This window comes from Peromyscus eremicus, chromosome 6 (assembly GCF_949786415.1).
Source record: "Peromyscus eremicus chromosome 6, PerEre_H2_v1, whole genome shotgun sequence".
NCBI classification, from domain to species: domain Eukaryota; kingdom Metazoa; phylum Chordata; class Mammalia; order Rodentia; family Cricetidae; genus Peromyscus; species Peromyscus eremicus.
In genome coordinates, this window is record NC_081421.1 from 129028492 (window position 1) to 129048647 (window position 20156).

At 40.3% G+C, this 20156-nt stretch overlaps 1 protein-coding gene across 2 annotated transcripts in view; it reads right to left on the reverse strand.

The window, feature by feature from the left end:
• The window catches only part of Lrrc7 (leucine rich repeat containing 7), a 364429-nt gene that overhangs the window by 56528 nt on the left and 287745 nt on the right, over nucleotides 1-20156 (reverse strand). The window contains exons 17-21 of one of the 2 annotated variants that reach the window (XM_059266514.1): nucleotides 19897-20097; nucleotides 12762-12873; nucleotides 12379-12559; nucleotides 8829-10509; nucleotides 5066-5206 (exon numbers count right to left, since the gene is read on the reverse strand). In XM_059266514.1, the coding sequence (XP_059122497.1) occupies nucleotides 5066-5206; nucleotides 8829-10509; nucleotides 12379-12559; nucleotides 12762-12873; nucleotides 19897-20097 (2316 nt within the window). The remainder of the gene's footprint in view (nucleotides 1-5065; nucleotides 5207-8828; nucleotides 10510-12378; nucleotides 12560-12761; nucleotides 12874-19896; nucleotides 20098-20156) is intronic. The other variant, XM_059266515.1, reaches the window with a different exon arrangement.

Here is a 20156-nt window from a genome sequence, read left to right on the forward strand (position 1 = left end):
CAAAACCAGGAAACGCTAGAAAAATAATCTGCCCAAAGTATTTTTAGTGAAATTAAAAGTACTAGTATTCCAGCAAATATACTGTATGAGAGAATTATGGTTATGATTTTTAAAGACTGTGTTAGCCCATAACAGAGATGAGACATCATTCACATTGATACTAACATTGCTCATTTTAGCTTCTGTCTGTAAGGCTGTGTACATTTGCAAGCTGGTGGCTTGTTTTTATAATTAGAATGGTGGATAGCTTTTTAATGGAGGGACAAAGAGCCAGTAATAAATATAGCAGAACTGATGGGAATTACAGGCACACGTTGGCCAGGGGTACAGCATAGATCTTGGTTTGCTTTCAGCAGGAAAAAATAGAGATTGAATAAACAACACTTGGCTTTAGGATGAATAGACGCATAGTGATTATGGTACCATCTGATCCTGGGTCATCTGAATAGGTCCAGTGGAAAAAGACACCAGAAGTTTAGAAACAATCAAGGCAAACATTGCTGTCTGAATTTCCCTAACCCAGGAGTTTCTTAGACAGGAATCAACTGATTTAGTAACTAATGAAACAGACAGTAAGGACATTTTCTCCCAGGTAACTTTAAAGAAGCAATTTATATATATATATGTCATATGTATGACTTAGGCCTTCCATCTCTGAAATTATAATTTATATTCTGCCCAATTCTATAAATAACAAGCAAAAGACTCTATAGTGTAACGTTACAGTAATAAACACTAAAAGAAGAGGTGGCAAATACCACTCTAGCTCTGTGGAACCTGTGGTACTTCTATTGGGAGCCGTGCCCTGGGCAGGCATTAGCAAAGGTTAGTGTTTCATCCCCAGCTCTGATGCTCTCTGGTGGTGGCAGCTGTCAGCATGCCATGGTTAGCATGTGATGCTTGGGGTCTGTAATATTCATGCCATCAAGCACATTCTGGTGAGACTGAAGGGTCAGGAAGTACAGGTGGTTTTGACAGAGCACATGGTGATCACTGGCTTTCACTTAGTTCAGATAACCTGAATCATTTCTCCTGTAGCATCTACATAACAACGTGATTATGTGTTCTTGGGTCAGTGAAGACACATCATTTATTTCTCTTTAAAATTTTTCCACATTATCAACTTTTATGGCTATTTGGATAATAATGTGAACGAAGGAATTGTATCGACTACTGTGAGTCATGTATGAAAATGTTAGATGTTACAAAATGTGAAAAGGCTTCGCTGAATGTAGAGAGGGCACACACTGGGCACCATGGGCATGACAGTAAAGCAGAAGCACATGACATATCTGTGTGACTTGTGAGCCTGTCTCATGTCTCTCTCATTCACCTTCTAAATATGTCCACTTAGGTCTGTGAGTTGCAAGAAAAAAACTATCCTTTAAGTACCTTGTGGTACCAGCCAGAGTGAGTTTTCAGTCTTTCTCAGCCTTTGTTTTCTCCCAATGGAAATGTTTATCATTCTATCATTCATTAATCTAGGCAATAAAAATAGTGGTTTGAACCAACATTCTCTTGTAATGTTGTCCTTTTCCCAGTAACATGACATTTCAAGACAATAGCTGAGCTCATTACAGTAGAACACATCTGAAAAAGCACATGAACCACTAAAAACATCATAGAAAGTAGACTTGAATGCTTTTTGGAAAGGCGGCAAATAAATGATAAATGATTGAATGAGTGAATGAATGAAGGAAGGAACAAATAAATAGGAAATACCAATATCTTATAATTTAACCCTAACTTACATATCCAGCATTCTAATTCATAAATACTCTTAGATTTTCAAGTTCAGCAGAAACATCAACAAACTAATGAATAATCTTAACTTTTTATATTAATTTTGTTGTATTTAATGGCATTTTCAAAAATATCTTAAAGACTTTTATGAAATTATCATATAAAATATAATTTCCTGTTTATAGAAAAGAAAGACTATAGTTTAGTTTTTAATCCATGAAAAATATATGCTTGACCTGGCTTGCAATAAATAGGGATGAATTAAAAATGTTCAAAATAGCTGGGCAGTGGTGGCGCATGCCTTTAATCCCAGCACTCGGGAGACAGAGCCAGGCGAATGTCTGTGAGTTCGAAGCCAGCCTGGTCTACAGAGTGAGTTCCAGGACAGGCTCCAAAGCTACACAGAGAAACCCTGTCTCGAAAAACCAAAAAAAAAAAAAAATGTTCAAAATACACAACAAGATCAGCATGTCTGCCCCCCTCTATGCCCAGTGGCCTTGAATATATACTGTGCAAGCACTACTAGGTACCAGGACTCCTCATTACAATCAGTTGTATCCTTTAATTAGTTTATTATCAATTTGCTTAAGGACAGTGTCAGTGCTTTGGAGGGAATACGAGTGCTCCTTCCTCCTGGTGCAAGAGGCCAGGTTTGGGAGCCTGAGAGGAAGGCCACAATTGTGATTTCAGCCCAAGTGTCCCCTGGGAAGGGCACCACTTCCACAAATGTGTGTTGCCCATTCCTTTATTTCCTTAGGAAGCTTCATGCTTTCCTTCTAGGTGCCTGAGAGTAATTTTGTGTATGTGTATGGAACCCTGAGAGAGCAAGAAGAAATCTTAAGGGGGTGGAGGAAACAGAAAGAGAGGATAATAGAATACATGTGACTGTTTGGGGCTGTTTTGGGGGAGGAAGGGGGTCAGCAGGGAAGGGAGAGGGGAGGATGGATAAGACATAGCAACAACCATATCTTTGTATGATAACTAAAATATTATATAAAGGTTGATCTATAGTTTGACAGAAAGCCTCCCTAGATTTGTAAATCCAAGCTCTATAGAGAAGATGAACCTGGCAGAAGGGATGGGAGCTTGGGGTGGAACAGATGGGCTGGAGTGAAGGCTGAATCGCCACAGCCACAGCTTTGGCTGTGCTTTGAATGCTTATGCATTATTTTTGAACTCTTTACATGCCAGGTAGAGTAGTTTGTTTTTCATAGACCTTAAACTGTTAATCTTAGAAATGACCTTTTCATTCCTCTTCTTCCTCCTTTCCCTCTTCCACTTCCTCCTCCTTCATGCAGGAGATAATGTATTGATAGTAATTTACTTTGAAGTCTTGCAGTGTTTAAATTGTTGGTTTGCAATTTATTGTGCTTTCCAGAGGGATTTTCTTTCCAAAGGGGCTTCCTGTAAGTCCTGTGTTTGCCCAAGAGAGGATGGTCCTGAGGTCCTCAAATACAGCTATGCATTATTGCTGTTATGAAGTATGGTATCACTACAGTGAGAGATGATTAATCTATTCTTTAGGGCCACTGCATTACAAGGTTAATACCACAAGGCAGCTGTCCCTAACTCATGCCTGGAGAGTAACTAAGACATCAGAAACATATTTTTAAGTGCACTGCTGCTCTTCAGTTACTGCGTGAATCCAGATCACTGTATGGGTCAAAGAGTAATTAGGCTCCAAATTAGTCAAAATAGGGTTGTTGCCATTAGGTATTTTCAGAGGATTCCAGCAATAGCTTTCTTCTTTCCAAGACTCCTTTAATTTAATTTTTTTGTTGTTTTGCTTTGTTTTTTGAGACAGGGTTTCCATGAGAAGCTCAGGTAGTCCAGGTAGGCTTCAAACTCAGAGATTCACCTGTCTCTGAATCTCAAGTGCTGGGAGTGTGTGGGACCCATGCCTAACAAAGTACTTTAATCCGCTCATAAATCTTTTTTGAAAATTTCTTTTTTAGTTAAAAGACTGATTTGCATTACCCCCCAAGTTCTCTTGCAGAAGTGTCTATAGTTGTGAAAGCTCATCCATCCCTGAGTGTGGACAGGATAAGAAAGTTGGTTTTTCATGGAAAGAGGATGAGGGCTTTGGACTTCTAGGAGGACATGAAAAACAGGTTGTTGTAAAGGGGAGTTTCAAGAAAATGGTTATGCTGATGACATGCTAGACTTTTGCTGGCTTGAATAAATTAACTGCTCACAAGCCCAGATCTAAGTTTAGAGATTGTGAGCTGGGCCCTAGCATGGACATGATGAGAGTTATTGCTGACCTCAGCAAATACCAGCAGAGAAAGTTATCATGCACCACTGTTCATCCCCTTGGGAGACTGAGAACAAATAAGATAATATTTAAAAGTTCCCAGTTTATTTAGGTTTTGATTGCTCTCTCTCTCTCTCTCTCTCTCTCTCTCTCTCTCTGTGTGTGTGTGTGTGTGTGTGTGTGTGTGTGTGAAAATCTGTGGATATAAAGTTTCTAACTATGTTATGATATCCACAGCCTGAATTAAACTACACAGAACTGGGGAATGTTACCAGACATTTGACAGTGAATGTGAGGCCTTACAGCATGGAGTTTGTCCCATGTTTAACTTTATTCAGAAAGAAGAGATGTTGGGGGCTGCTGTCACTCTCTTTTCCTATTTTGTACTTCTTTATCCACCAAACCTTATGAGGCTAATGACTACATTAACATATAGTCATAATGACATTGTATGAAAATGACTCATTAGTCTCCACTAAGATGTAACAGAGAAAAAGCATTAATTAGTTTAAGCAGGTAAAATGGGCATTCCCAATGCTGACTGAACAAGACAAATATCTCATTAACAATGAGAATTCTTCTTCTCTTTATTATACAACATTATTTTCTTGCTAATATCTATATTTTTGTTTAAAATATATGAACTTGTTACTTTTCTAAAGTTCCTTTAGAAGGAACCACCTAAATACAAAAAAACAGTTTTCAGCTTTGTTCTCAGAATGCTTCACCAAGGGAAGTCAGGGATGGTCTCCAAAAATGTAAACAATAAACGTGTAAACACAAAAGAAAGAAAACCATGGAAGAATAGAAAAATAAATAAAAAGATGATCCTTAAATCAACCCCCAAAGCCATGTGCCTGCTCAGTCCAAAAAGCAAGCGTCTGATCATCAATCTAGCTACAGTAAACACTGAACAACTACAGATTCAGGCTCTACATCATTTGCCCTGGTGCTTTTGGACTATGGAGTCTGTAACAAGCAGGGCTAGATGCACAGTCTAAATACACCAAGTGAACAAACATCAAGTGGCTTTGGGATGCTGACACATGTAGGGCAGTCCATACTTACTTTCTGAAGAGGTAGGTCTTGAAGGTCAAATTTAGACTTAGTCTGCAAGTTTAAAGTCATGCTTCTGCCTGCATGCATTGCTGAAATACCTCCATAGGGCAGCATGCCAAGGTTAACTGTGTTGTGTTTGTAAGCAGCGTTCTGAGTAGAGGAGATAACCATGTGACAGGATGTAAACACGGGCTTCACAAACAGATCATTACATGAACACATCTAAATTCATAACATTGAACTGTAAGCGGGCAAACAGTAATTTTTTATAAACATGCGCTCATCAGACAAAAGCAAACAGTAACAGGGTTAGTTATGCACATAATGAGTACCCTCCAGAGCTACAGAAATGACAAGAGCAAAGATACATTGTTTTTGCCTGCTCTCAGGGAAAGTCTAAGTCTGTTTCTGTCTCTTAGATATCCTGAGGATCCTGGCTTGAGACAAGTATTGATTATCTGCAGTAATTTGTTAGTTTTGCAAATTGGAACAGTGAGATTTTAATCAGATTCCATATGCTAAAAATTTGATTTTTCTCACATCATAAGATCTGCATCTATAATGGTGAGATGTTAACTTCTAACTCTGCCTAAGCTAATGTGTGACAGTTATTAAGGGCAGTTATAATCTGAAGATGGTTAGTGCTATTTTTTTTAGTATGCATCAAATATCTGCACAACACTCTGGTGATATTTATATTGTAGATATCCTTTGCCAGGTACTAATGACTAGTAATTTTTCTCTGTAGGGCTTCATTAAAATATTAAGATGTTTTAAAATGACTCAACATCAAACTTTCAGTCAACAGTGGAAACACAATCATTGATAGTGCTTGCTTTTATAAGTAATTCTCTTATTTAATGCAGTAGACTTTTTCTTAGCTATCATTGAGAACTGATGGTTGGATATCGTTTTTGTTCTGAGAGCACTCTTCACAAAGTAATGATTTTTATCATGAGCATTTTGTGAGCTGTGGAGAGAGATGACCAGTGATACACTTATCTGCCAATTCTATTTGTTAAGGACTAAGGACTAGTTCACTGTCACCATGCCAAAAGTGAAAAAGACTCTAAACCTCTCCTTCTGGTTCAGAGGTAATTCCTTGATGCCCCATAGAGGACCAGCAATCTCACACACATGGGCTCCTGTTTTAAATTCTTGGTCACAGTGAGGCTCTGTCATGGAAGCATTCATGATTAAAATAAGGGAGAAAATGGTATCCTTTCCCTAGTGTAGTACTTGGAGCTGTATCTCCAAGGCCAACACTGAGATCACTTGCCAACTCCATGTTGGATTGTTAAGCCTATAACATGAACAGACCTGTAGGCAGTTTACTTTCATGTGAAATCACAAATATCTTGTAGCTGCTGGTAATACTGTTCGCTCAGGGTTAAATAGCTTAGCTGAGCTTCGGAAGAAAGTACCCCTCATCTCTGGTGCCATCTGATCACAGGCAGAATGTTACTAGCACAGCTCTGTCAAAACTATGTGACATTGTAATATGTGCTCTGGAGCCATGAATTTATCTGGGCGAATAGCTGGAAGGTTTCACAGGAGATACATCTTGAGTTATTGCTGAGTAACTCAGCTCCTCGGAAAAGGAAATGCCACTTGGAGCAAACTTGAAGAAAGCTCCTAGGAAACTGTAGCTTGGAGCAGTAGTCTAAAGGAACTCAACTTCTTGAATCAAATGAGAAACTATTAAACACACATCAAAATTGCTCTGAAAAGTTAGTGTTAGAAACCAGGGAATCACAAACAAACAGCTTGGAAAAGGGAAGTGTCATCACAACAATGAAAAATACAGGTAAATTCACCGTTGCCCTCTGAGCCAGGCAGGGCCTTCAGGCTTACTTATCTAAGCCCTTCCCCAGCTATTTGCTCTGCAGCTATAGGAGTCACCTGCTTCTTAGTGTCTTGGTTCAAAGTGGGTGGGGCACATCTATCCAGGGTACGAGTAAATTGATGACACCAAATGCTTCACACGGCATCATTCTATTTCAATGCTTTGTTTCCACTCATTCTTCTGTCTCAAATTACTGATCATCACACACACATTCCCCATACCTTCTTAGAACTCGTTTTAGCTAGTTCATATTACTATATTATATATGGCTGTTGTTTAAATGAGACCAGAGTTCCCAACTGTTCTGTATTATTTAACCCTAAATATTTTCACCCTTCAAGTTATCTGTCTACATGGAGGGTATAACTCAAGGTAAGGCACGTGCCACCTGATCAGGTGTCTCCTACTAATTAATGCCAGCCATGAGACTTTGACAAAGCTTCCTTCAACGGGATGGATTACACCTATTTAAAACTTTCTGATGACGTATTTTGCAAGTCAGAGACAATTTTCATGTTGAGAAACTAATACCCACAGCCACATTTATTAATTCATTCTTTCCCTAGGAAAACTTTCCTTGTAGTGTAGACACAACCTATGTCATTATTTTTAAAAGAATAAGCTGAAAACTCAAATTTAATATTAAAGAAATACATAATAAGGTGACCTTGCCTTTATAAAAGCAGAGAATCAAATAAAACTGAAATGACCAAGTGAAACATTCTGATGGCATATTATTGCTCAGAGTACCTAACTTGACGATGTGAGAGGGAGAGGCCTCATTTTTGCAAAGCAATCTTTAATTGGAAGTGACTTTGAGGACACAGTCTTTTGAACTAGAGCCACAAGGTTTCTTGTTTGTTTTTGTTTTTTCGAGACAGGGTTTCTCCATGTAGCTTTGGTCTTTCCTGGAACTCACTCTGTAGTCCAGGCTGGCCTCGAACTCACAGACATTCGCCTGGCTCTGCCTCCCGAGTGCTGGGGTTAACGGCGTGCGCCATTCCCACTGCCCAGCGAGCCACATGGTTTAGTGAGTGATGATGCAGATGAGCAAAAGCTCTAGAAAATGAAATGCTTGGTTTCTCTTAGAGAGATTCAAGCAGGTAACAAGAACTAATTCCATGCTTTGTATTTTTTTCTTGTTTTTGTTTTTAACTCTCTGATCACTGCTCACTCCGCACAGTATTATGACTCAATTTTTAACTGAATTAGGATTAATTTGGGATTTATTTCCTTGTTTTGCTACACTGTACACACTAATTTGTTAAATTTGTAGTCTTTCTTGAGACACCATCTGCATTTGTTGTTTATAGCTTGACTTGAATTGTAGAATTTCTTTTTACATAAAAGCCAATATTCTAAATGTCAGGATTTTTTAAATCAAATAAAATAGTGTACAAGAGGGCATTTAATCTTGGCTTATTTTATTTTTCTGTTACTTGCTGGGAAGGTTATTGCTCATTAGAGGTAATAACTTCAGTTGTCCCTTAGCTGTAGCTATGTGCAAATTTTATAAACAAATTAAGCCCGAGTTTAATATAAGTGAGTCCATGTGGAAAGGGTGAAATACTCACTTTTTATAGACTCAATAAAAATAACACTCTTTAGGTCACCAGGGAAGAGTTTTGGGTCCTAGGAGAGGCGGCCTTGCTTTCATGGCTAGAAAGACATTGAAGCACCATCCCAGATAATCGAGTCAAATTCTTTCTTACTTTGATAGGTAATTCACCTGCTAGTTATGACTTCTCAGAAAGCATTAAGAAATATCTACAATAAACTATTGCAATCTATCTCCCCCACAAAATACAAGTAAAATTCCGGGAGCTATCATTCCTGTAACTCATGCACCACCACATGTGCTCAGAGACACCAGGAAAGGAAAACCCAAGGCAGAAGGGGAATTCTTACAGAGAAACGCAGACATACCCTGTCTAACCTTCTAGCTTCTATATGTCTAAGCAGCTGCTGTCTCCAGTCTGCCGGCATTTTACCACAGCTCTCCTCTCCCTTCACAGGGGTGGGCCTTGTCTTTATATCACTGTTATCTGACGGCTTGTCACCATAGTTACCCAGGTTATAGTCAGATGGTATTTTTTCCAGGAGGGCTGCCATGGTAGGCCTAGCTGAAACTGGCCTTGTTTGGGAGGCTCCGTAACTCTCTGTGCTGTAGCTCCTGGCAGACAGTGGCCTCCTCTGGGTAAGGTTTTTAGCGGGGAAACTTCCCGCCTGCGCTTTCACTTCTTGATATGAAGGGTGCTCATCTTCATACCTGCCATTCCTCTTGAGGAACTGGGGATCAGTCATTGAAATGCTGCTCTGGCCTTCCAGCCCTCCCCTATAGGCTGCTCGGCCATACCTGTCACCAGGGGTCAGCTCGTGGGGCTCGCTGACTCTTCTGAACATGGCCATTTCAGTGGAGCTGGCCAGGGAGTCAGCCCTCCTTAGGAAGCCTGCTCTGGGCCCCTGGCTGGCGAACTGAGCATTCACCATGGCATCCTCATTAACAGATGGCTGGGAAAAGGAGAACATCTGCTCCATGGGTGGGTAACCTCTATAGGCTCTGGGGCTGACCAGATCCTTGGCGATGTTTTTGCTGGGCTGCTGCACATACTCAGAATTGTGTGCAAAAGGGGGTGGAATCCTCTTCTCTGCTTTAACTTCCACTGCTCCTTGTGGATTGAAGCTTTGGTCAAACTGATAGACCTTCTTAGTCATAGATGCTTTCTGTTGGGGTGGCCCTTTACTACTTCCATACATGAGCATCTCGTCATCCAGCATGGGTACCGACTGGCTCCTGGACATACTGGACATGCCGTGCTCTGGTCCCAACAACTTGTCTGGCCGCTCGTGGCTTCCTAAGTGATCACTCCCAGAGGCATAGTTTTCTAGTGGAATGTTATAAACCTTGTAGGTACCAATGTCAATCTCATCAATACTCTGAGACTTTTTGAACTTGTTGGACTTTATATCTTTCATGAGTGGGGAGAGCCTCTCTGTGCTTTTGCTAATTGCAATAACACCTTTAGATGAATCTGGGCGGCAGTGGATTTGAGAAAAGACATTACCGAGACTCCTGTTGGGGGTGGGATCGTGATACTCCCATGGCACTCCTGGAGAAAAGGGACCTGGTGTCTCTGTAGGCTCCTTCATGTGGTCTTTTCTTTCAGGCAAGGGGCTGGTAGTAGGGGTTGTTTCTAACTTGGAAGGAAAAGCAGTCCTGTCTTCAAATGGACTGGGGGTTCTGGTCCAGTTCTGCCAGGGATTGGAAGGAGGCACTTCTGTTTCTGGCGTGTGTCTGTGTGTGGACTGCTCCAGTTCCAGGGGAACACCAACAATCCTGTCTTGCCTGATTAAGGGCCTGCGCCCATGAGCAGGTATGCTTCTAGCTTTGGCGCTTAGGAGAGGGTTATTGTTGGCATTCTCCGCTGCGGCTTCCTCTGAGACAAAGCCCGTGTTATCGTAGTGGGAGCTATCGGTCCAGTTGTCAGGGAAAGCATCACTCATTGGCAGCCGGTCAGGACGCTGGGGGAGATTCCCTGGAGGAACAGCCTCCCGTTGGCTGAGTAATGGCTTTGCATCCAGAGGCTGTGGGAAAGGTGGTGCAATTCTGTGAACATAAGCAGAAGGAGAAAAATGACCAAGAGGGAGAGGTGAGCTTCCTATAAGGAGAATGCCACCAACCTTTGTGTAACTCATTTATCTCCACCTGGCTTACCGTTAAAGCACCATCCAAAAAGCCCACTTTAACCTGTTCTGTCTTTCATATATTCTGAGTAACCATGGCCTTCTGGCACACTAGGAAACTGACGGCCCAATGTATTCATTGTTTACTATCTTTGGTCCTTCCATAGAGTGCAAGCATGAAGAGAAAGGTCTTCTCCTTTTTGGGATCAGGATACATATTAGCTAAATGGGTGAATGAATGAAATAAGTGCTCTTTCAATCATGGTCCTGAAGATGGGCTGGCAAGGGATTTCCACTACTCATCCCTGGAATTTCCAATTCAGAGTACGTCCAAGTTACCAGTTGAGAGAACTTAACACATTCCAAAGAGGAGGGGTCAGGGACCTCAGACAGGGCAGACATGTTGCTGCTTAGTGAATGAATGGATGGCTCTCTGGACCTTCCCATCTTTCCCTGTCTCCCTCTGGCTTGCTCTGACCTTCTCTGACCCTCTCTAATCCTCTCTGGCTCTCCCTGACTCTTCCTGACTCCCTCTGGTGCTCTCTCTGACCTGCTCTGGTTCCCTCTGGCTCTCTCAAGTTCTCCCTGGCTCTCTCTGACCCTCTTTAGTTCTTCCTGCTTCTCTGGCTCCCTCTGAGGTTCTGTGAACTTCTCTGACCTTCTTTGGTTCTTTCTGTCTCTCCCTGGCTCTCTCTGACCCTCTCTGGCTCTTTCTGACCCTCTGGCTCTCCCTGGCTCTCTTTGGTTCTCTCTGGCTCTCCCTGTCTCCCTCTGGCCCTCCCTGTCTTCCTCTGGTTCTTCCTGGCTCTCCCTGACCTTCTTTAACCATCTCTGACCTTCTCTGATCTTCTCTAACCCTCTCTGAGCCTCACTGGTTCTTTCCTGCTCTCTTTGGTTCTCTCTGACCTTCTCCGACCCTTTCTCAGCCTCTCTCACCCTCCCTTGCTTTCTTTGAATTTCTATGACTGTTTCTGGTTCCCTCAAGCTCTTGTATCTTCCATACATAGAATAGGAGTAATGCAGGAGGAGGTGCATGGGAAAGGGTAAATGCCTTTACACACATCTTGACTTCAGGTGAGGATAGAATGACAATGTGACAGAATGTGCATTTACTCTGTGGCAGACAAAATATTTTACACATATCCTTTTGTAAAAATTTATTTTTATTTTATGTGTATGAGTGTTTTGCCTGCGTGTATGTCTGTGTACCATGTGAGTGTCTGGTACCCATGGAAACCAAAAGAAGGCATCAGATCTCGTAAAACTGTAGTTACAGACTGTTGTGAGCCATCATGTTGATGGGAGCTGGGTATGGAACCCAGGTCCTCTGGAAGAGCAGCTAGTGTTCTTAACTGTTGAGCAGTCTCTCCAGCCCACATATCTTAATTTATCACACTATTTTTGCTTTCTTGTGTTAGTGGGGATAAATCCCGGGCCCAAAACACTGAGTTCCACTGCTAAGCTACTTCTACCTAGCCCTTCTTATATTATTTTAGATGTGACATGCCCACATGTCTCATAAACTTCAGATGGCCAAACAAAAAATTTTACTTTCAAGCTTTTAGTTTCTACTGTGATTTCTCCTAATCTCCTCTGAGATGTGCCTGTATGGATGCCAGGCCCTGGAGCATGTACCACCAAAGTACCACTGAGCCCACATGCTTACCTGCATCTTCTGTCTTCTGTGCCACTCATGTGCCAAACACAAATTCCAACATCAAGCAGATTCCACTTTGTCAAAGTTGATGAAAATGAACATTTGGGAACATAGAAGGGGGAATTCTCAACACACCTGTTACCCCACAAAGAGTTATGGACCGCATCTTTAGCTGTTGTCTGCAAGGACCCCACTTTCACGCGGGTGTTAGAGGACGCCGAGGAAGCCTGGGAGGGCGAGTAGTCTGAGTAGGTGCCTGAGGAGACACTGTTATTCAGACAGTGAGTTTTGTCAACTTCAGACTCATCAGTTGATTCTGAAATTTAAAGGGGAAACATGTTACAATGCTACGAACACTGATGGATACAAAAGAAGTATGAAAAGCAGATTCCATATGGATTAATGTCAGAAGCACACATCTGCGAGTACTTATAGACTACGGCATGTCATAATGTATAAGTGGTGATTTATCATGCACATGCATCGGTCACAGTTCCACATCGGCTTCACGATGTTACCTTTTTTGTCCTTCCCTAGCAGAACAAGTTTGGGTGGGTACAGAGGGGTCTCAGCTAATGAAGGGTGAAGTTCCCCAATCCTCATTTCATTAGCTGGATGAACAAAAGAATCCTGAGAGATATAATAATACAGGACAAGGAAAGTAAACATTTAAATAATGGTTAACCAAGATGGCAATATCTTATTTGGCTCAGACTCAAAGATGCAGCCCTAGAGTTTAATTCACCAAAGGGCATTGTGAAAAGAACCCTGTGTATCTCTAATTGAGTGCTAATTATTTTTCTAATTTATGTGAACTCATTTATTTATTAGATGTATTTTTGGATGCTATGTGTATGCCTGGCACTGTGCAAAGAACTGTGGAGGTTCCCCAGAAAGACACAACATGGTCTTCTGGGAATTCCCAATCTAATTGAGATGAAACAGTACTCATTTCAACACAGTGCTGAACTATGCTGCACCCTCCACAGGCAGTGGAGCTCACAGTCATATATTCTGGATATGAGAATTCTAGAGAGTTCCAAGTGAGAAGGCCATTGCAGACCAGTTGGATCTTAGTTCCACCCATACACACACATTATCCAGCTCATGGCCCAGTAATCCTGTGCCCCAGGCCCCTGCTCTCCAATCCCTGCTGTGTCCCAGGTGGCTGTGTTGGCAGTCATTGTGGGTCTGCTGTGACTCCTTCCTGAGTTAGTGTTCTCATGCCCATTCCAACCTACTTGATCTACCGTGTATCAAATATTGAGTGAATTGAATGGCAGTGGTAAAGAACACAACTCTACGAAGAATAAACAATATAAAAGTCCCACAAGTTTTAAAATGTATTTCCTTTCTCTCTCTCTCTTTTAAAAATTTATTTAATTTTATGTGTTGATGTTTTGCCTGCAGGCATGGGAATCCACTACTAGCAACCAGTGCCTGTGGAGGCCAGAAGAGGACATTAGATTTCTGGGAGCAGGAGTTAACACTATGTGGGTGCTGGGAACTGAACCTGGGTCCTCTGCAGAAGCAGCCAGAGTTTTCAACCACTGAGCCATCTCATCAGTGCAAAACTTCCATGAATTTTAATTTCTAGAATTCAGATAATTCCCAATTAAACAGATATCAGAACATTAAGAAAAGCAAAATCTCAATTCCCACGTTCTGTACACAACAGCTGTGTCTTTTAACTTGTTTATGATAATTTGAATTCAAAGAAGAACATTCAGGGTTTTTGTTTGTTTGTTTGTTAGTATCTTGTTAATTTGTAGCACTGAACTAGCACAGTAGAAATGTTTTGTTGAATCAGAGAAGGATATACTTAGAAAAATTATCAGGAATTTGGAAAGATTTGTCTAGTGTTTGGTTGGTGTAATGAACAGACAGAAACAATCAAAGGGACAAGCTTTAGGATTTTGGTATTGCAGAAAATACATCAGTTCCTTTAATTTTTGGCTAAAATTTTATCTTTTAAACTTATTTTGGGGGTGTATGAGAATATTTGCTTCTCAATGAATATTTGCTTCAGTCGATGAAGATTGAATGACCATTGAGTTCAACACTTTTACTGGACCTGGGGCACACAAAAACACTTAACAAAGACCTAAGACTGGAGTGTAGTTCTCTTGGGTTCCCACTTAGCTAGTCCCTCTTCCAGTGTGAGGTCCCCAGTGAGACTATCAGGGACCTGAAACAAAGGATCCAATTTAAAAAGGGGTCCTAAAGACAAAGGGGTAATTAAAAGCCTGGGGTTGAAGAAAGAAATCTGCATTTCTATGGAATTTCAAAGTTCAGCACAAGAAAGGTACTGTAAAACTTTAAAGTGGTATAATAAAGAATAAAAGCATGTGTTTATAAGAAGATGCAAGCTGGAGAAGCAGTTCTCTGCAAAGAACAAGACAACTTGTCAATCATAGGGTGCTGTCTCTCCATCCTGTCTCTGCCTCATCAATTATTAATCAGGTACCTTGGGCAAGACAAAGTAATTCTCAGACCTGTATCTGACACATTTGTCAGATGAAGGTGATAGGTAATAGAATTAGTGCTAATTTATGTTCAGTATATGAAGATAAAGGTAACTTATTTGTGTGAAACAACTCAGAAAGGAGGTATTTTTAAATGACACCTAATAAAAGTAGAAGAATTATTTTTTAAGAAACAGCAAGATAAAAAATAAAATGAGACATAAGAACCAAATCAGGCAGTCATATCAGCACAGAATGTTAACCTTACTTCTTTTACCTCATGTTCTACACATTCAGTACTTAGGATGTCTTGTTTATATGCATCAGCTATTCAAAATTGTGACCAGGGCTCTGCATGATCCAACTAGGTTATAAGTCTCTGATCCTGCTCAAAAATTGAGGAAAGAAAAGTTCTGAGACTATTTTCATGGTAGTAAACAGTGGAAGCTGCTGGCAAGCAATCAGCTTCGGTAAGTGGCCCATCAGAAGTTCATCTAAACGTGTCTCCTGCTGAGGAGACAGACGTAGAGGTGGTGGTGGGTAAAACGTCCTTTCATTTTTTAAAATCCCATTATCTTTCCTTTATTTAGACAAAATCTTGGCTCTTCATAACATGGAGAAAGAGAATCCTAAGGTAAAACTTAAGAATAAAAGCTCAATTTTGAGCTTTTGAGAGTCTAGGACAAGAGTTAATAAAGGCAACAAGAGAAAACTTCAGAGACAGTTGACTGTTTTCTATTATTCGGCAGAAGATATGGCTTCTCTGTAGAGGGAAAATAGGCTGTCTCCTCAGGATGAAAAAGGTTTGTATCATTTTTGACTACAGCAGACACAATGAGCAGGTGTCCAGATAGAAATATGCAGAACGCTAAAGAGAATGGGGGAGGAATTGGAGTTTTATTCTCTTGAGGAATGGTCTGAAATGATCATTTATTCTAGTCTTTTTCTGTACAAAGTGCTAGGTTTATATAAATACCTATTGATACCCTAGTCCATCTCCATAGCATCTCTTAGCACTTAGATTTTTAGAGGTAAAGACATTGTTGCCCAGACACAGATCCCTTGCTTAGGTCAGCAACAAGTAAGATCTATGAGAGCAGTTCTTGCTTCCTAGACTAAAAGGCCTTTCCCTAGGGTTCCAAAACTGTGTTCTGAGGCACCTGTGGAGGCCATTGCTAATTCACAGGGATATTATGGGTTGTAGAGAGTGTTTCAGGGAAGCAGTGCTTGAGATCAATCAGGCAGCTGTGAATGGCTGTATCACTGTTGTACTTGGTTTCAACATTTGGTTGCACATTCTTGGTGTCAGTTCTCATGAAGCTGGATTTTGGTGATTGCTATAATCAAAAAGCAAAATTTGAATGCTAGTGTATGACATCTGAGGGTTGTCATGTTTGCTATGACTTCCAGTTTTGAGAAAACGTGGTCAGTGTCTGATGGTGCATATATCTTAATATTTTCGCTTTGGTTATTTAAAAATAAAAATAAGATAAAACATTTTCCTTTCCAGTCTATGCATTTTATCTTTCCAATGACCTCAAAGGAGGATATACTTACTAAGTTGCACCTAGCTACTTCTATGGGAATGTTAAGTATTATTTCAGTCTATGGATAGTATAACAAAAATTACTGAGACATAGAGGGCATAAATATGCTAGGAATTTTCTCAATGCACAAGTGAAAAGTGACTAGACAAGGCAGCCAACAAAGATAAATCAATTCAACAAAAACCCAGAAATTCACCCGTATTTCCATGAACTTCTAGTGGGACAGAAGGACAGATTATAACACTAGATTTAACTAATCATTGTTATTCAAAAAATATTTGTGTGCCTTGTCTGTGGTGGACTCTGGGCATATGGGTGTCCCCAGCTTATGATGTAGTTACATACAATAAATCCAGCATAAGTTGAAAATATCATTAAGTGAAAATGTTTTTGATATTCCTACACTCTGTGTTTCACATCCCAGAAGCCCAACCCACTGTAGTGGATGTGGTGTGTATTTGGAATTCTGCAGCTGCTGAAGGGCATGCAGCTTGTTGTTCAGTATGGAGAGTGTATTGTTAGCCCAGCAAAAGGTCACCATTCAAAATTGGAGTATGGTTTTTACTAGGAGTTGATAGCTTTGGCAGGAGTGCAAAGTTGAAAAATCCCCACTTGAATTATCATCTGTATACACTAGACAAGATATAAATGGCCCTTATCCTCTGACACTGTCTGAAGGTAATATATAAAATCATCATAAATGTTCTCATTACATCCAGTGCAAATAAGCAGAGTGACAGAGTAGAGAAAGCAGGAAGGTTAGACTGGTCAGAGTGACCCTTTGAGATCTGAAGGCTGAGGGCACGCTAGCCATGCAAAGAGCTGGGGAGTGAGCAAACAAATGTCAGAGGGCATTTGGAAGGGAAATGAAGGAAGGAGAAACCTTCTTGTCATCAGCTCTCTTGGTTCCTGTGGCTCTCTGGCTCTGTTCTTTAGTATAGCCTGTGAAGACTTTAGAGCATGGGAAGAGGTCAGCTAGGGATGGCTTTCCTTTCTCATTCACTTGGCTGTTTATGAAATGCAGTTACATTTTTGGTTTGCCTTTTTGAGATAAGGTCTCATAGCTAGCCTTGAACTTAGTGTGTAGCCAAGGATGATCTTGAACTCCTAATCCTCCTGCCTTTACTTTCCAAGTGCACAATCATATTAGGTACCTTGTACTGCCTTTCTCTTTTATTTTTTTCAGTCTTGATTACCTCAATTCTTCATTTTTCTCCCTTGGTTAAGGCGCTAAATCACCTAGCTGATTCTATTATGTGTAAGTCTCTACTGCACAGTCTACACATACCATCAGACATGGTTGTACAGGTTTGCAACCCCAGTCCTCAGGAAGCAGAGGCAGCAAGGTCTTGAGTCTGTGGCCAGTCTGGGCTAATATCAAAATATTGAAACCTGTATCAAAAACAAAAATGAAAAATATGTAATATATGCTAAGTTTTCATGATTAGTAAGATACTTGGTTGTCCACACTACTTAAATCAGAACACTGAATAAAGTTCAGTGTGGCCCTTAATTTGGTTGTATTCAAGAGGACGATGACTGTCTGCAGTCAGCTAAAAGGAAAAGAAGATACAGAGACTCGATTTCAGAGGAAATATTGAAATCTCCAGTGGAATTTCTTTTTACAGCGATCACGTCAGCAGATTGAAGAAGCCTAAGAAAGGGATGGGGCAAGTCACACAGTGAACATGAAGTTGGAAGTCAGCTTCCACTGTATCCTCTCCAGCTAAAGAAGAACCTTGGGCTTTTCTCCCAGCACTAAGAAGCTATTGCCAAGGAAACGATTCGATTTGCACTCTTTTTAGGAAAAGCGTTGCCAAGGCAACAAGGAGGCAGGGGACAATGTGAAGCAAGGAGACAATGGCTTTGTAGCAATGCTGATGGAGTTATGGACTTGAGGAAACACAAGTGAAAATGTGCAGGTTTGGGAAACTATTTGGAAGGGATAAAGAGTGAATAGAAAGAAGGAATTATTACCCCAATTTCCAGCCTCAAAGAGCTGGTAGATAATGTTGTGAAATCAGATTAAGGTTAGTGCAGAAGTGGGAACAAGTCTGGGGAAGAAATGTAAAATTTAATTTTGGATGTATTATTTTTGGCGTGTTCTTTATCTGGAGACTCTTTATGGGAGACTTTAGCTGTATTTTATCTGCCATGGGGTTATTATTAAATTTGTGACCACAGATATTTTTCTCCCTTTTTACATATCAAATTTCCAAATTAAGCAATTATAGAATCTTCTTATATTTGTACTGAATTTACTCACTTTTAGGTTTTCATACCACATTGCTACAAAAGATAAGATATGATTCCATGAAGTTTAAATACAAAGTGTGTGTGTGTGTGTGTGTGTGTGTGTGTGTGTGTGTGTGTGTGTGTGTATTTAGTGTGCCCTTACTAAATATTTCTTCCAGTCCTGTGTACTATTTTAGTATCTTAGATGGGAGTGTGGTATCATGGGGAAAAGGGAGCACAGAGATAATAATAAGGCAAAGGAAAGAAAACTAGGCTGAGATGTACTTCTTCAGGTATGCTAGTGTGCCCTCTAAAACTCCAGGTGTGAAAGTGTCCTCCTCTTTCAGGTGCGTTTGCAACCTATAACTGGTTTTACAACAGGGTTTCACTTTGTGTCCTTGGCTGGCCTTGAATGCCCAGCCATCCTCCTGTTTCAGCCTCCCAAGTGTCTATGGCTGTTTTTTGCTCAAGGTCTTCTCTCTGTTTGTAATGTCCTTCACTGATTCCTATTTTAAGGGAATAATGCCATTTTTAATATATGTTTCAGCCCCAATTTAAAACAAGAAATCATATGATCACTTCATGTGTTTTTCCAGCTTAGCTTTGAATCGCTTGGGAACCCAGGACACATTTTCATTTATTTTATTCCTCTCACAGTGTTCAGCACAGTGCTACATATACAGCTGGTGTTCAAATACCACAAATAGATTATTTGAAATGCAGATTTGTAAAAGAGTTTTGTCAATCTAGATTTTAGAGAATATGGACCAGACATGATCACTCCAACTGTGTTTCTAGTGAAAGTAAAAGATGCAGCTAATTAGTTGAAGAATTGATGAGATAGTTGAGGTGGCATAATGTAGTTGAATTCTTTTCAGACCATACAAATCAATAAGACTAAGTTTGTAGCTTATTCTCAAACATAGGAAGCAAGCTTCTCATAGTCAGATCCTACAAGCCTGAGTTTTTGTTTTTGTTTTTGTTTTTTTTTAAATTTTTTAATCTGAAACTCAAACAGAAAAACATTAAAAAATTTTTTACATGCTAAACTTAGTAGGAATTTTACTGTGATTGTCTGAATGAAAAAGCCCCATTAGTTTCCCCAGCAAATGATCAGATAAGATTTGGGATGGCCAACATTCTCATGGGTATAACACATTCCTAGCTAGCCTTGGTAGCTGATGAGCCACTGTATGCATTAAAGACATAGTAATCATTTTGGCCATGAGGGAGGTACCTATCTTTGACTTACTATATGTAACCCTCATATCTAAAAAAAAAAGTCATTTTTATTTGAGGAAATAATGTGTAATTTGTTTATTAAAGCGATCTACTTAGAAGAAACATCATCACCCAGAAGTCTAAAAATCAAACCACACTGTTAGTTACCAATAACCTCCAAATACCTCCACTGTAATCTCCTTTGGGGCCACCGGCCACTTGTGTTCAAACTTTTCTTTCACAGTTTGCTCCGTGTTAGCTGTTGGATTTGAGTTCTCAACACGCACTCCATGGCTTGGCTTACCCACCAGATTTTGAACAGATTTTACCATATTCTTTAAATCCTCTGGGTAAGGAGTTGGATATCGTTTTAGGTTTATTTCAACCTAGAAGTTTATAAAAAGAAATTTAACATAAAAATGACTTCAGAAAGCATGTTCACCAA